Raw genomic sequence first — 16,817 nt, 5'->3', positions numbered from 1 at the left:
TTAATCATTTAATTTAATGTAATTATTGCCTTATTTTTTAGTAATGTGTTTAGTAATATGATTATTATGCATTATATTATATATAATTTTATAATTTTTTTACTGTTGAAAAAAATAAAATTTTCATTCGAAAAACTACAAAAATAATTATTTCTGGAAGAATTAATTCCAGGTAATTAGGAATTATTAAATAGACATAAATAGTTGGAGAAGTGCAGTTCTCATGGGTCAAAACGTCCAATAGACACTGAAGAAGGTATAGGGAGGGGGGTACGTTGAAGTTGATGATAATCCGGAGTTAACCCTGAATGAATGGCCACCCTCGTTTTTCGTGACCGCATGCACCAGTCGAGTTGACTCGCTCCTCTTCTTCGGGGGGGAGAATTCTCCCTCTCTCTCTCTTTCAACCCTTGGGGCACTGTGAGAGGGTTCGAAGTAGTAGCGGCTTAACGCTCCTGTCTACTGTAATGATGAGATATGATCTTCCGACCTCATCGTTTGACGATTATGGGAATCAAATTGTCAGTTGTGGACTCTTTATTAATTCTTTGTAGAGGTGATTGAAGGGGAACAGATGAATTATTTATTTCACTGAGTGAATTTTTTTTTCGAAGAGTTTATTTTAGTTTTTGTTGCCAATTTGTCAGGAATTGTATTGATTGGTAGTAGTGGTTTTAATGAGTTTGAAGAGCCGGACGATTTTTTTAAATTTTCTGATAAACTTTTCAGAAGAAGTTGTTTTCATTCTTATAAAATTTTTAGAATTAGTGTAATTTTTCATAAAGTTGTGAGCAAATGATTTTTAAAATTTTTTTTTCTGTAGTTCTGTAGTTTTTTAATTTATCTGAAAATTTTTAACAATTGAAGTTAATAGACTTTTTAAAATTTTAATTTTTAAAATTTTTCTTCCCTCGTCACATTTAATTTTTGTCCCAACAAACATCAGAATTTCGAAAATCTAATTATTAACTTATTTATATAAAAATTAGTTATTTCTATTGTTTGGCTTTATCAAAATTATATAAAAGATAAATTTCCAAAAAACCATTACAATGGATAAAATTCAAAGTATTGGAACCAAAACAGAAAGTAAAATCTATTCATCAATAACTAATACCAATTGATCAATTAAATTAATAGCTAAAATATTGAAAAAAAAACCATCCCCCAATGGTACCGCTCATACGTTGCTGGAAGACGATGACAAGTCAAAATTGTATCATTCCCACAAATTAATCCCAATCAATTAAATTGTAAAAATAGCGATTGTTGTTTTTTAGTTCAAAGTGACATAAATTCTCCCAAAAATGCCGAAAAAAGAAGAAAAATAGTCTGAAAAAAAAAATCAGAGTACTCAAGTACCACTGAACAATGCACTCGTATTCGTAAACGAGCCACACGCGAGATTTCCACTCTCCACATAAAAATCGATGACTCGCTCTTATGTTTGAACGAGACGTTGACGATGACAAACGGGAGTATAGTCCCGGCAGCCAGTAGAATCAACTCGACCATGCCAGTTACGCAGGAATATATATCCTCGCTATGAATATTCGAGTGCCTTCGTATATGCCCGCGGGGTGGCGAGAGAGAGTTGAGAGGGTTTTTGAAATAAAAAGATGGGAAAAAAATGAGAAAAAGGCACGCACGTGACTTTTTTTTTTTTATTTTTTATTTTTGGTTACGCACAGGAAGGAATGAAGTGAGTGGGTTGTGGAGGGAGAGATCCTGGATAGTTGGATCGTCGAGTGGATGGCAGGAGGGCCCTTCTTAAACCCTTGGAGATTGTCCAGGTGTAGACGCGTGGATTTTATTTAATAAAATTTGACAAGCGAGACATTACTTTTGTACTGCATGAAACAGCAATTTCGCGCGTGGAAAATTATTCTCGGAGAATAGATATTTTTCCGTCTGTAATCGGGGTAGTTCAATGGGGAGGGGAGGAGGAATTAATATTTCTATTTAATTAGAATTTATTATTAGAGTTGAATCTCGCGGTTTTCCCCAAATTCAAAATTCACTTTTCCAATGTTTTTATGTTTCCGGATTTAGCAAATATTTATTTAATTATTACTGTGGGTTGTTTCCATTATTTTGTAAAGAACTAGGGACTTTCTCGATGCAGATATTCCTCGAAATGCATCTGGTAATCAGGGAGAGTCAAGAAGGGACCGGACCAAGGGTTAAGGGTGAGGAGTTTAACCTGGACATCAGGAGCAATGTTAAGTTAGTTTGTTGTAAGTCTTCGATCAGAACATCGTGACTCGTGACTGTCTAGAGACGGATCGTTTTAAATAATAATCAGTGTTTAGGAGATTCAAAGTGTTTGATCATTTCGATACTCATAATTGAATAATTAGGAAATCTCTAGGAAAAAGAATTTTGTCTGTTCCATTTGGTTCCACCAAACGAATATCCATTTGATAAATCTTGTTTGACATTTTCCATTGACATTTCCATTCGTTAATTATTCCCGGTCTGTTCCATCCGTTAACTATTAACGAATATTCATTTGGTTTGGAATAAATAAATTGTCTTATCGGTGCATTGATAGACAAAGGAGGAACAGTTCAATTACGTCAACCGAAACGTCTTAAGTGTTATTATGATTCGTTAATTATTAACGCATCGAGGTAATAGTTAAGAAGCAACGATCGGTGCAACTAAATCGTTCACCCTGCGCAGAGACTCGAGATCAAACGGGTGCTTATGAATTTTAATCCGAATAATTATGGGGATAAGTTGGTCGTGAGATCGAGAAAAGAAGAAAATTTTCAACTTTTTTTTTTCTACCTTATTCAGCGAAAAAATAGGGGAAAAATTATGACATTCTTTTTCGTTGATATTTTTCTTTGTCCCCGAGATGACATGCAATTAAAAAAAAGCCTTTTAGGTCGTGGATCGATGACTATATACTTGGCTGAGCAACTGGAGAAAAAAAAATCCTGAGAAACGTGTTTTTCACGTTCATTGTTCCCAACTCGTTTTTCTCGGCTCGTGCTCAAGTGTTGGAGAGCACAAGACTCGCCCTTTTCTCACTTGATGATACAATACTCGGTAGGTTGATTAGGCACCCTCGTTTGTTTCACTACTTCTAAATCCTTGAAGAATACGCGGGAGAATAAGGAGAATAGAATTTTAGAAAATAAAAAATGGAGATCGGTTGAATGTAAAAAAATCAAGAAATTTCGGACTTCATTCGAAGTTCAATGTAATTCAGCCAAAAATATTGCATTAATTTGTGGATTCAAGTGGATTAGAGAATTTGCAAGTTGATGTCGCTAAACAATCAGGAATTTTCAGGAATTCTCAGTGAAACCTGAAATTTCAGAATTTTTTTATCCCTAAAACACATTCAGTTCCATTTTCTTGAGAAGTAATCGTTGACTGTCTATGAAATTTCGTTTTTTGTTTAACAATAATTATCAATTTTCGTTGTGTCCTGTGGATTACGTCATAACGATGTCGGATACACGGAAAGAAGTTTCTAAACAAAATTATTGTGCTATAGCAGGGGAAAAGAAGCACAAAGTGATGGTCAGGAAACAATTCCAGTTCTGTAAACATTTGACATTCATCCCCAGAAATTGTACCTTAACAATTTTATCTTTGTTCGTACTCGAATGTTCTAAAACAACATAATTCGCACAATTTAAAGCCAATAAAAATTATCAGGGAGTTACTCGATTTCAGAATATAAAGGATTGAAAAAAAAAATATTTCTTTGAAGTGAATCGATGTTTGGCAGAAATAATTTTGTTTCTCACTGCGGCAATAATCGGCTACATTCGGCGCTCATCGTCAACAAATCACATTGAGTTACCGAATAATTACTGTCTGGTACAGTAAAAAAAAAATAAAGTCCCAATAAAATAAACTCACCGAGAAATTTTCAAAGATTTCAATCGATTTGTCATTTAACTTCAAATAAAAAATGATAAACCTCAAAATTTTCCAGTGCTCTTCATTTAATTTTACGGCGTCACATATAATTAATCACAAAATTTATGGTACTGATAGAAATTTTTATGTCTAAGTAAAAGAAATTCAATTGCACCTCAATTCCACTGCCCGACAGTGTAATTTTTCCAGTGAAGTCAACTTACAATCTGCCTCAATAATTAATAACTGAAATAAACAAATGCATTCCACATCAGCAATAATTACCTCTCCCTCCCCACCCATAAAACCCAAGTAAAGTAAATCAAGGCGACGACCCCCCCGTGTGTTCCCGCGCAGATCATCCGCGCGTCGATAATTCATCACCCCGTAGTTGCATAAAAATCGGTGAACCTTTGCGGGTGTCCGTGTCGAGTGGATGAGGCCCGCAGGGCCCCCCCTAACCCGGTACAGCCCCCCCGCCGACATAACGTCGACTCCTTGACTCTCTACTGTCCAGTCTCTCGGAAATATCGATACTCTCAGCTGTAAAGAGGCAGGAGAAAATGATGAAAAAAAAAAAAAAAACCAACTAGGGCCCACTTTTACCATACAAATTGTCATGTACTCCCCTGGTGGCAGTCACCGTGTGTGGGAAAATGTCTTCAGTCCTTAAATCACAACCTGAATTGCGCTCAGTGCGCGTTCGACCATCATTGTCCTTCGATTTCACCGTACAATTGGGACTCATGAACTCACAAGTGCTTTATTATTGTACAAGGCCCAGTGCAAACCAGTGGTTTTTTTACCTTTCAAAATATACGCTTTATCTGCGTCAAGTGGCAATTCACCCCCCCCCCACCCCCCACCCTTGGACTATCGCTCGAAAATGATTTTTTCAATGGTTTAAAGAGGCTTAAGGACACTGGGATTTTAGGGCCCCTACGCGCCTTCTTACGGTTAACATTTTTTAAACAATGAAGTCATCGAGTACACGCCAATGGAGAGACGAGTGGCTATTTCATTCTTTATGAGCATTTTTCAAAAATTCTAACCGTTAGTTGATTCGGTGATTTTTGAAGAAAGTCGGTTATTTTTGTAATTTATTTGATGAAAATACGGTGCGATTTTTTTTGTCATTGAAAATTTATACTCCCTTGGTACAGGGGAGGTGACTTGGTCCGGAGGGAGGCATCGCCGACAGTCGACCGAGGGCACGCCGACGTTGGTGTCAAGAGCCTTTAGGGGTGAACGGTTTTTGATGATGAACTGTAATAAGCGTGGAATCATTGTTTTTGTACTAGTTGTTGTTAGTTGTTGGTTTGTTTACGGAAAAAATTTTGATGCAAATTGGAGTTCTAGGGGGCGAAGACCACTTTTTGGGTCAAGTTTTGTTGAAAAAATGGAATTTGAGAGACTAATTTTTGTGATAAAATTAGCCTTCGGCGGTTGTTTCGCCTTCTGGAGGTCTGATTTTCCCCTGAAATTTCATCCCTCATAAATATTACGAATAATCATGAAATAAATAGTTAAACAAAAAAAAAGAGTGACAGACCTCAACTTTGATTAAATATTGTTTTAAAATTAATTCCTCTGAAATTTATAATTTTTGGGCCATTGAAACGAACCTCGACATTCACCAAAAATATCTTCTGCCATCAAAACTATTAAAAAAACATTAACAATATCATAATCTTGATAAAAATATTTTTTTCTCGATGAAAGTTTCTACTCATTTCACTGATAATTCGAACAGCCCGATGCCACCATATTTCCGATCAATTTTCCTAATTTGTTTACCTCCACGAACATTCGTTTCTGTTTTATCTTTTTCCTAAAAACTTAAAGGATTTTCCTCTCCTCAATAATTAGTTTTATATCTAGAGGAAGTCTTGAGACACGAAGGTGAAGTTGAAGTATGAGTTTACCATCGAGGCATGAGATTGAAGTTTTTCTGAATAATTTTTTGGGTCTCGGTCACTAGGCAGCGCGAAAATCGTGAGTCTTTGCCACCCTGCGCGCGAATTCAACCCCTTTGGGAATGGAAGGGGGTTACCAACACGTTGAAACATTTGGTTCACAGGGGTGGAGCCTTCTGGGCGCGGCTACAGAAAACCCGAGAGAAGGCGGAGTTCATGTTCTCCTTCCATTACTCCCTCCTCTCTCCCTCTCCCCCCAACTCTCCCGCCCCTGCGGCATTTTTGTTTTTTTTTTTATTTCAGTATACAACTGAAGTCCACCACTAGCACACGCAAGTTAGAAAGGATAAATCGAATCGAGAGCTGAGCCTGCGCTTCAAGGGCCACCAGCAAAAATTATATTGTTATTATTTTTACTAGAGCCAATGACGATGGGATTAAAAAATTATGAGATAAAAATTTGACGGGTAAATTAGTTGTTTTGAATTATTTATGATCAATGGCCTGCCTTTGATGACTAACGGTTGAAAAAATAGCGATAATAATAATAGTGATAATAATGATAATGAGGAATAATTTTTATTGGGGATGATATTGAAGGAGATTATTTAGTATTTGTTTAGTTGATGAAAATGTCGAGTTTATGTAGTTTAAACGAATTGTTGATGGTGAAATTCAATTTGTTAGAATTTATTTAAATGAGGGGGATTTCTAGCAATTTCGTACTTCATTTGCTCTATTTTTTATTCGAAAAAAAATTATTGAAAGTTATTTCGAAAATTATAGAAAAATTATCCAAAAATTACCTAACAATTTCATACTTCATTCGCTCTATTTTTTATTCGAATGAAAATTATCGAAAATAATTTCGAAAAATTTCTAAAATTATCGAAAATTTCCCTTACAATTTCATATTTTATTCCCTCCATTTCTCATTCGACTAAAAATTACTGAAAACGATTTCCCACTGCGCCCACTGAACAGGTTAATTGTTAATTTTTTTCATCAACCATTTCTTTCTCATATTCCAATCTCGACCTCTCTACTCATATATCCAATGAAAAAAAAATCGATCACATTCTGAATTTATTATTTTCAATTTTTGTGCAACATGATCTTCTGTAAAACGAAACAAATATTTCAATACTCATGACAGTGAAAATGTGACCGAGTGGAGGGGGGTAACGTCAAAAGCATTCCGATTGGGGTAATGGGACGAGATATTGACACTCAACGATGCCTGTAATTGCAATGGGGACCCTGCGCGTGCACCAGGGGCTCGACAATCCTTCCAGGGAAATAATCATCTGGAATTGGTGAGAGAAGAGTGCCAGAGAGAGAAGGGAGATGAGAGAAAGAGAGAGAGAGAAGCCATGTATGCACCCACCTGTGCTGCACGTTTGCCACCCTCTGTCTCCGGGTACTTAGTTTACTTGAAGCCCCGGTGGATGCTCAGTGTAACCATGGTTACAAGCGCAGGAAGAAAAAGATATACCTGCATCCTCAAACACAGAGGGGGTGTCATTTTGTGTTACCCAGGATGACGATGCTACTCGATCCTTATTGAGAATTGTTAGAGAAATGAGACACGCGGGAGATCAGTTGAGATAATGAAGATAATCGAAATTTTTATTGACGTTACTAATAAACGTTAATAATAAATTACAGGGAGAGAAAAATCTGAAAAATTACTGTGTCAGGCACTCGAATCGAGGTGCGAGGTGTGGTAGAAGATTAAAATGTCTAGATAATTTTTCCATAATTTTTCTATAATTTTCAATAATTTTCATTCGAATAAAAAAGGAACGAATAAAGTATAAAATTACCAAATAATTTTTTTCAAAAACACTAAATTTGACATTTGATACTCAAATGACGTTTCAATTCCAATAGAATAAAATCGTCAAGGTTTTTAGCTCATTTTTCATTGATTTTTCATTGATGTCAGTACACCATAAATATTATGTACAACAGCGAGAGGGTAGACTTCCAAGGGGATGTGAATGCCTGATGGGGTACATTAGCATCCTTCGCTTCCTTGGAGAGTCTAAGATCACCTCAAAACAGACTCCCTCATGATTTTCGACTCGTATTCATGGGGACTGGTGGCTGAAGGGGTTGTGGCGACGGTGAAAATTCGGTAGACGCCCTCCATGAATTCACAACGATCCACGACGAATTGCCAAGGACTTGTCGTCCTGCCTCGCACAACTGTCTTCAAAAGTATTTGCATAAGGTTTCTTTGCTCTCTAAGGTCGTTGATTTTTCACTCAATTTGTTCCACCAAAATCAAGAGATGGATGATTTTTAAATTATTTTAAAAACAACAACACGAGCACTTGTGTTTCTGCTTTTCAGTTCAATTATCATTGGAAATAATGTTGAACATCGGGACATCGAACAAATGCAATAATTATAAAAATCTGGAATTTCGTTAAATTATACATATCATCAAGAAATAATTCTGCAATCGATTGCAACTTAATTTGTTTTTATTTAAATAAATCCCGCCATAAATTTCAATTTTTTGTGTTCACTATATTCGTCTTCATATTGTCCTTGTCAATTGTACCATAAAAAATATCCTGAAAGTTTTGTAAAAATTTCTAATCGTTAGGATAATTTTTACGAAATTTTCAGTAATTTTTCTAGAAAAATTATAAATATTTAAATTTCATTAAAAATCCATTGTCATTTAACACCAAATATTTCCATTAAACTATAAATTAAAATAAGTTAAGGACTCTTCGTCTTTAAGTCCCTTAAAATTCTGAAACGATGTTTCAACCCCTAAATCTCCTTCAGTGCATCCGATGTCCAGCAATGAATAGTCAATTGTATCTATAGTTTAATAATTATATTTTTACCGTCAATAAACCGGTAATTGCAGCCGAAGAAAACAGTGGAGCGATAAATCAAAATATCACAGATTCTAATCACATTAAAACTCCAACAAATCGTCCCCTGCGTTGGGCACGTGCTGCTGTCAACTACACACGTATTAATATTATACACCATATAGTTTGGGAAAATGGTGTATATATAAACGCTTGTGTACTGGGTCCAGTTAATAAATATGATAATGGTGGGTTTCAGCCCATCGTCAGACCTCACACCCCGAGTTGTGATATTTTAGGGGCGAAGGGGGATGTGGAATGAGGGCGACGGATATAGGATACGTGTATAAGAGTGACCAGTGAACGTCGTTTGGTGGCGTTCCTGTCATTCTCAGGCACACCCTCGTATGTCATGGACCGCACATACACTCGTACGCAAGTTTTCGAGTTTATCTCTCACCCCTTGTTGTTATTGTTAGCCACCTCTGATGGCCGTTAAACTGGGCGTCAGGGTGTTAAAGTGAATCGTGGAATTCAGTTGAAATTATTTTTGGTAAATTTTATTCAAAGCTTTGGGGGTTTATCAAGAATTTAGGGGAGAGAAAATTTTTTGAAGAATTACGTGTCTCTCCCGTAATCTGTCAGTTAAAACAATATTCGGTAAAAATTATGTTTAGGGAAAAAATGCGTAATTGTTCCGTAATTTTTACCGAATATGATTTTGACTGGCAAATTATGGAAGAGGCAGGTAATTTTTCAAGAATTTTCCTCTTTCTGTAGTCAAAACAATATTCCGTCAAATTACGGAATAGTTACTCATTTTTTCAGTGAACATTCCATACTTTTTCTGGAACGTTTTCCACTTTTTCTTGAAATTTCACTGAAAAAGTGCGTAATTGTCCCGTAATTTTTACCGAATATTATTTTGACTACCAGATTACATAACAGGCACCTAATTGTTCAATAATTTTTCTCTCCACGCAATCAACCCCCTTTTAGGTCAATTTTTGTTGGAAAAATCAGACTTGGGGCGGCTAATTTTTGTGACAAGACTAAGCTGCATCCCTCGTTTCACCCCCTGGAGGTCCAGTTTCAACCTAAAATTTCTTTCCCTGTACTGGACATTTTTCTCCGTCGGTTTATTTGGCATAGATCCCACGTTCACCTCAGTTTTCACAGAAAAAAAAATGTTATTCTTGATAGAAAAAAGTAATCTTTATGACTCAGCAAGAACGCTCGTTGTATTTATTCCCTGAGATCGGCTTACCGGTTTGGGTATTAATCGTAGTTGGATTGCCGTGACGGAATAAGAGGAGAAATGAAATTCAGGGGGGGTGTTACCATGGCACTGGCAAAAGCCAGGACCAAACGCGAGTCGATCCTGTGCATTCACAATAAAACGGTGAGAGATGTAATGAAACATTCTCAGTTTTATTGGCATTGTGAAGGTGAATTTGAAACTCGTTCCCGTCCGTGGTACAAAGAGAAATATCCAATAGAAATTACGTATTTTACCCCCAAGTCCGGAGCGAAATGTTGCTGAGGAAAATTTGACTGAAGAACAGTTGCGGATTTTTTTGGTAAATTTTGAAATTTTTTTCTGAATTTTTTGTGAAACATCACGATGGAGCCATTTGAATTTCCCGCGTCACTTTCGTAATCGGTAACTGAATGTTTCGTAATTATAACTCAATGTTTCTCTCTGTGCGATACGGAAATATTAGAAATGAAAAAAAAAAAAAGTGAATCTCTATTTGAATGTTTTTTCAATCAACTCGAGACTGTATTAGTATCGTTTTTATTAATATCTCTTCTTTTTCTTCATTATTTACAAAATTTTATAATAATCTCTACTGCCCTTATCCTTTGTTCACCCTCAAAATCAACTACCCACTATCTTTCAATTACTTTTTGCGTGCGTTTGTCGGGTTTATTTATTCAATTCAATCGCTGAATAAAATCGTTCATTTATATTAATATCAATAATAATTTTCTTCTAAAACGTTACATTATTTATAATAATATCTCACCGGTTGAAATCAAAATCATTGGCGAGAAAATTAAATCTGAGAATATTTAACCCTATTCTCGTGTGGGAAAACGAGGATTTATGTACACATTTTACTTTTCTTCAATTTTATATGTCAATTTTTGTCACTGGGTTAGTTAATCGTTCGAATTTCGTTGTCCAATGCCTTCAATAGGAATTTCCTATTCTCGACTCTGGGGAAGAAACTTTGATTCAAAATCATGAACAATTCCCTAAGGATTTGCCAAACATTTGAATCATGTTCTTCTAAGTCGAGTCCCTCCGTGGCTTCTGTGACAATTTTTTACAATTTTTTTTCAGAGAATAATTCTAGTTCATTATTTTCAAATTATGTACACTGTTGAGAGACATTTGTCGCTGAGTGAATTATGCAATTGTAGTTGCGAAATCTTCGGCAGTAACTGGTCTCAGGAAAATTGCACTACGTTGAACAGAATGAGTTTAACGTCGATTCGTTGGTCACATTTTAATTAGTACGAAATTTTGAAAAAAAAAAATCATTGAAATAGGAACAACAAAAAGTTTCTAATAGTTTACAACAAGAATTCCCGGACATTTTAGAAGTTCTAACAAATTCCGGGAACATGTAAAACCCAGAAGCTCTATCTATGCACTAATGGAACGGATTATTTGTTATTAACAAATACATAGTCAATTTAGTTTGGAATAAGTGAGTGACGCGGTTTCCGACATTCCTCAAATCCTCAGGAGCTCTGGAGGGAGATGAGGAGGGGCCGACATTGAGCCGACACTCGGCCAATGTTGGCCGAACCTCGGCCGACTGTCGGCGATCCTCGATTCGCCTCGCGAAAGATAAAGAAGCCAAAAGTGTTTTCAGCGAAAAATCCACAAAGATGAAAAAAAGTCGGAAATATTGATTTTTTTGTTTTCATTTTGAAATCAGGGAATTCAAAAGATCCTAATTCAATGTTTTCTTCTTTCGTAGTTAATAAACTAATAAGTTATTCTCCGATCCCAATTCTTTTGCGCTCGTTAATTTCTCTCGGTTACGTAGAAAAATGTCAATTCCCTCAGCGTCAAAAATCATTGATTTTAAAATTTAATTTTAAGGGCTTTCATCGGGAATAGTGTACCATGCTGTTGGATCCGCGGCGAGGGCCCACGGGCCGGCGACGGAGGGATTAGCGTAGGCCGCTGCCCCTGCCGCGGATGGCGCGCACTACCAGGCCCTACCCTGTAACGGTAGATAAGCACCACATTGGGCCTGTTGTTGTTGCTGCATTGCCTGCTGTCCACCCGTTCTCGTGTACGAACAGTGCTGGAGGCTCTGACTCGATGACATAACATGACTGACACCGGCTAATGAGTGATGAGAGACACTGGCACCGTGATGAGTTCCATGGGGACTCGATGCTGCGGTCATGTGGGGCGCTGGACTCGCCAAAGCCGCACTCGGTCCACCACGACTACCCTCGTTACCACCACCCCCGCCACTACCACATGGCTTGCCATCTTTCACGAGAACCGGCACTGCCACTCGCCGGGGAGAACTCGCACTCTGTAAATCAATCATCGATGCTGATTAATTGCTATTGCCTTGTGATTGGAAGTTGTGTAGGCGTTTGGGACAGCAAATAGGTCAGCTAGAGAGAGAGAGAGTTTTTTCATAAAAGTTATCGTGCGAGTAAATTGTTTAAAATTTTAATTCAATTTTTTTCTGGAAATTTTTAACATATTTTATTTTCATTTGAGGTACAATTTTTTCGGTATTGGAAATTTAAAAATGGCGGGGAAAATGAGTGATGGATATAAATTGCAATTTTATTGTTCCTTGAAAATTAATGGGAAGTTGAAAATTTTGATTATTATTTGAATTTTTATAACAGTGAGACTGAATGCGGATTTCACACGATTTAATTAATTAATTTGTAATCAATTAATAAATTTAATAAAGAATTTTTTTTGCCAGTCAACTGGCTAAATCGCAATCTCTCGATTGTAAACAAAATTTGTAATTAACTGGGTTTTCATTTTGTCGAAGGTCTGAGAAGAGAAAAAAAATTATAAAAAATACATTAAATTATTGAGAAAAAAAAACATCACATGCGAAACTGTCAAATTTAAATTGAAAGTCTGGGGTCATGAGTTGAACTCACTATCAATCTCCCAAAATGACATAAATAATCGATTGTACATCAGTGGAAGTGATTATATATAAAATAATTATGTGGAGGAATATTGCAAATATATTAGCAAAAATAATCGCCATTTGTGAATACTCTCCTCACATAATTTGATGAAATGCGAACTAGAACGAACGGATAGCAAAATTTATATCCATCGATATCAAATTCATGAAGAGGAATGCCATGTACTCTCAAAGCGTTCAATAAATTTGCATATATTTGAAAATTCTCAATAATACCGTGCACCCTCTGCTGAACGTTAAATCCCGGGATTACGATACACGTTGACACGATGAATGTTCTCGATATAGATTTTTTTCGGCTTTCATTTCCGATGCATGAAATAGTATTTTAATGCGCAGTCAGCGGAAAATATCCATTTAAATCGGATAACAATCACTCAATATCTTCCAGGAAATTTCAATAATTCGTAAGTTTGCAGGAATGGTAAAATAAACATGAGCAGATAATTTTTAATGGAATAAAACGGTTGGCGGAAGTGATATTTCCGAATTCATCGACTAGCTTTTTCATTTCAAGAGATACTTGATGCTGGAAAAACCAATTCACTGCAGTTCCATACAATACGGATGGTTTACTGGAATAAACCAACTGGCGGTCAATTTTCAGTGAATTAAAAATATAAGGGATGGAGTGCATCAACCGGGCAATATACAAGGGTTAACAATTGAACGCGTTTCGTTATGTGATTAATAGGTTGATTCAATCGCAGATATATATTATTTTTAATCGATCTCATGGATATTTTATTTATTTTATTTAGTCGTTTTAAACATAAAAAACTAAAGTCGAATTTTTTTAGTGATAAAAACGTTGAATTGTCATTAGAATTCTCTTCGTGTAGATTCTTGAATTTCTCTTCGTGTAGATGAAACCGTTTCAAAGATTTCTATCAATTTTTCACTTAACTTCAAACAAAAAATGATAGACTTTGAAAATTTATAATGGTTTAGTAAATTTTACGAAACCACATATCATTAACTACACAAATTATCGTATTGATAGGATTTTTTATCTCTGAGTAAAACACATTTTACTATTCTACACGAAAATTAAAATTTTGAATGAAAATTGAACCTCTAGAGGACGAAGCGTGAGACGAAATGACAATCACCCACATTTTAGATCAAATTTTGTTGGAAACCCTACACTTCGGAGGCTAATTTTTGTCATAAAACTACCCTTCGTTCCTCCTTTCGACCCCTCGAGGTCTAATTTTTCCCCAATTTTTTTTCCATGTTCCATATTGCACCTGAATTCTAGTGCCCGTCACAGTAATTTATCACCGACTTTTCTCTCCCTCTAACCCTTCCGTAATTTTTACCGAATAATATTCTGACTGAAAATATTTAAACAATTATTCTCTCCGTACGTGCTGATTTATTATAAATTATGTGATATTTTACCCATAAATCTCATCCGCACCCTGTCCTAAAACTCACAGTCACCTGTCCATAAAATTTAATTTCTTTTCTGTTAATTATTATTAAATATCTCCCCCCGCGAAGGCATGATTTTTCAAAAAATTTTATTCAAATCACGGCTACCATGGAGTCTCCCGAGATTTACAAAACGCTTGGAATATTGAATCACCCAAGATTCCGAATGACAAAGAGACCAAGAGGAAAAAATAAAGAGCAGGAGAAACGTTTTCCCCATGCGGCAGTGAGTGTGCAGAGCAAACAAAACGTGGGCGCGCTCGGGTACATAAAATCTATACAGAAGAGAAATACGTAAGATATAGAGATGCGACGGAGATTGTCTCGTTCAAGTACGAGCGATTCGTCTCATTATGAATATCTTAAGTAGGGAATAGCTACCGTCATCCATCCAACAAATGTTTTTTTTTATACATTTTTTTCTCTTATTTCTTGTCTTCTTGATTTTTTTTTTCCATTTTATTTTTCGTTCAGGATCACAGGAATTGCCGTCGGACCCATGCGGTATGCCAAACAGAAGCTAGTAGACGGGGAATGCTCGTACCTGTATGGAAACCCGGTGGACCACTCAGCTGTATCAACATCAAGTACATGACATTCCTCTTCGATCTCAACGCTCCCGCCGTGCGCTCTAATAACAACTGACTTGTAACCGAGGCCGTGAGTGCCACGTACTTTCAACAATTTTCACAATTTATTAAATAACTGGAGAATCACTCGCTGCAATTTTCACGGGATAATTTTTTCCCGGGTGATTTTCCGCGAATTTTTTGGAAAAAATTCATTTTTTTTCGGTAACAAATGCGTAGATCGGTTTCAGTCAAAATTAATGAAAATTGTGAGAAATTTTGGTCTCAATTTTTTGAAATTCTGGAGTTTTTAACGTGACGCAATTGCATTGACCTTTTGCAATCTCTTCAGCACGAAGAGAAAATCGTATTTGGTAAAAATTACTGGACAGTTACGCAGTTTTTTAGGGAACCGTCAGGAAAAAAATTCAAAACGTTCCAAAATTATGGAACGGTCAGGGAAAATATGTGAAACTATTTCGTAATTTTTAATGGATAATGTTTTGACTGGCAGATTACGGAACAGGCACGTGATTTTTCAAGAATTTTTCTCTTTGTTAGGGTAATTCCTTAATGAGAACAGAGATCCGAAAATTAATTAAAGAGTAGAGGAATTTTCATCGGATCTTCGTTCTCGCTCATGAATTCGCGAACTTCTACGTAATTTTTATTGAATATTTCTCTCCATATCGGCATGGAAAATTCGAAAATTTATGGACAATTTACGCGGACAGAACTAGTCAATTACGGAACCGTTACGAAATTTTTTCGGAGCATTTCCTGATTTCAATTGAATTTTTTCTGAAAAATTACCATATCTCCAGGAAAATTTTCTCTGTTACTTCCATAATCTGTGTAACACTATTTGACATGATTATCATTACTCTCACCATTAAATAAAATTAATAATGTTCTCATAAAATAGAATAAATAATATTATTATCGTTATTCATTAAGTGTCGATCACTTTCCTCATTCGTTAGCTCAAAAAAACCGTAAAAATTATCAACAATTTTTTTTCAAATTCCTCTCAACCTGATCCTCTGCACTTCCTCATGTTGATTTATTCCAAAGTAAATATTTCAATTTTTCTCTCCTCCCCGAATATAATTTGAATAATATATTCTCTCGTGCAGAAACAAATACTGAATTTTTCATCGACTCATTATTATCATTATCATTATCGTAGAAACGATTAGACAGGGGAACAATATATTGACGAGTTAATGAGCACCAGCACGAGATCGGTCACGTAAGTGTATGAATCTGTAAATGCACTTGACGCCTCCTGACAAAGTGATGATGATGATTACGTTAAACGTTATATGTGACGGCTGTAGTTTTCGTTCAGGGCGCGCGGGTCACGCGTCAAACCACACGCGTCACAACCACTTTAGTCACTTCAAACGGGTGGCCGCGGTCTTCATATCCGCCGGAATCGTGTGATAACAAATTGCAATCATCATATTCCATATAAAAATTGAATAATCGGTTTTTTCACCTTTAAAAAAATCATATCAAGTTTTTGCCCCATCACATTTTAGAAAATGTATGAACTTATTTTTATTTTATTTCATTGCACATGCACGTGATTAATTAATTAATCATTTTCATTCTTAGTATCATATATAGCTATGTAGACTATTTATGCCTATAGAATGAATATACATATACATATATATTATATTATATGCAATTTTTTGAGTGCAATTCTCGTAGCATAACATCACGAAAAGAAAAATCTGAGAATTTTTAGAGTGATTTAGATAGAAGTTACGGTGTTGTCTTACAATGTTGGAAAAAATTGCCGCCCTGAGAAAAATTACTAGAAGTAAATTTGTCTAATTTCCCGAAGATCCAATTGAAAAAACTTACTGAATTTAAATAATCAATGATGTTTTTTTATGCCGTCTAGGAAAATGTCTTTATCGACTTAAGAAAAATTCTATATCGGTT

The 16,817-nt window shown here is 35.8% G+C and overlaps 1 protein-coding gene across 3 annotated transcripts in view; it reads right to left on the bottom strand.

Annotated features, from left to right (window-relative positions):
- Positions 1-10,396: 10,396 nt before the first annotated feature.
- Positions 10,397-16,817, bottom strand: part of LOC135167073 (homeobox protein Nkx-2.4-like) — a 32,875-nt gene continuing 26,454 nt past the window's right edge. For all 3 annotated transcript variants that reach the window (XM_064129926.1, XM_064129928.1, XM_064129927.1), the window contains exon 6: positions 10,397-12,204. In XM_064129926.1, the coding sequence (XP_063985996.1) occupies positions 11,866-12,204 (339 nt within the window). In that variant the 3' untranslated portion in view covers positions 10,397-11,865. The remainder of the gene's footprint in view (positions 12,205-16,817) is intronic.

This window comes from Diachasmimorpha longicaudata, chromosome 10 (genome assembly GCF_034640455.1).
Source record: "Diachasmimorpha longicaudata isolate KC_UGA_2023 chromosome 10, iyDiaLong2, whole genome shotgun sequence".
In the NCBI taxonomy this organism is placed as follows: Eukaryota; Metazoa; Arthropoda; class Insecta; order Hymenoptera; family Braconidae; genus Diachasmimorpha; species Diachasmimorpha longicaudata.
Note: the sequence above shows the minus strand (reverse complement) of the source record. Positions and strands in the feature narration are given on the sequence as shown.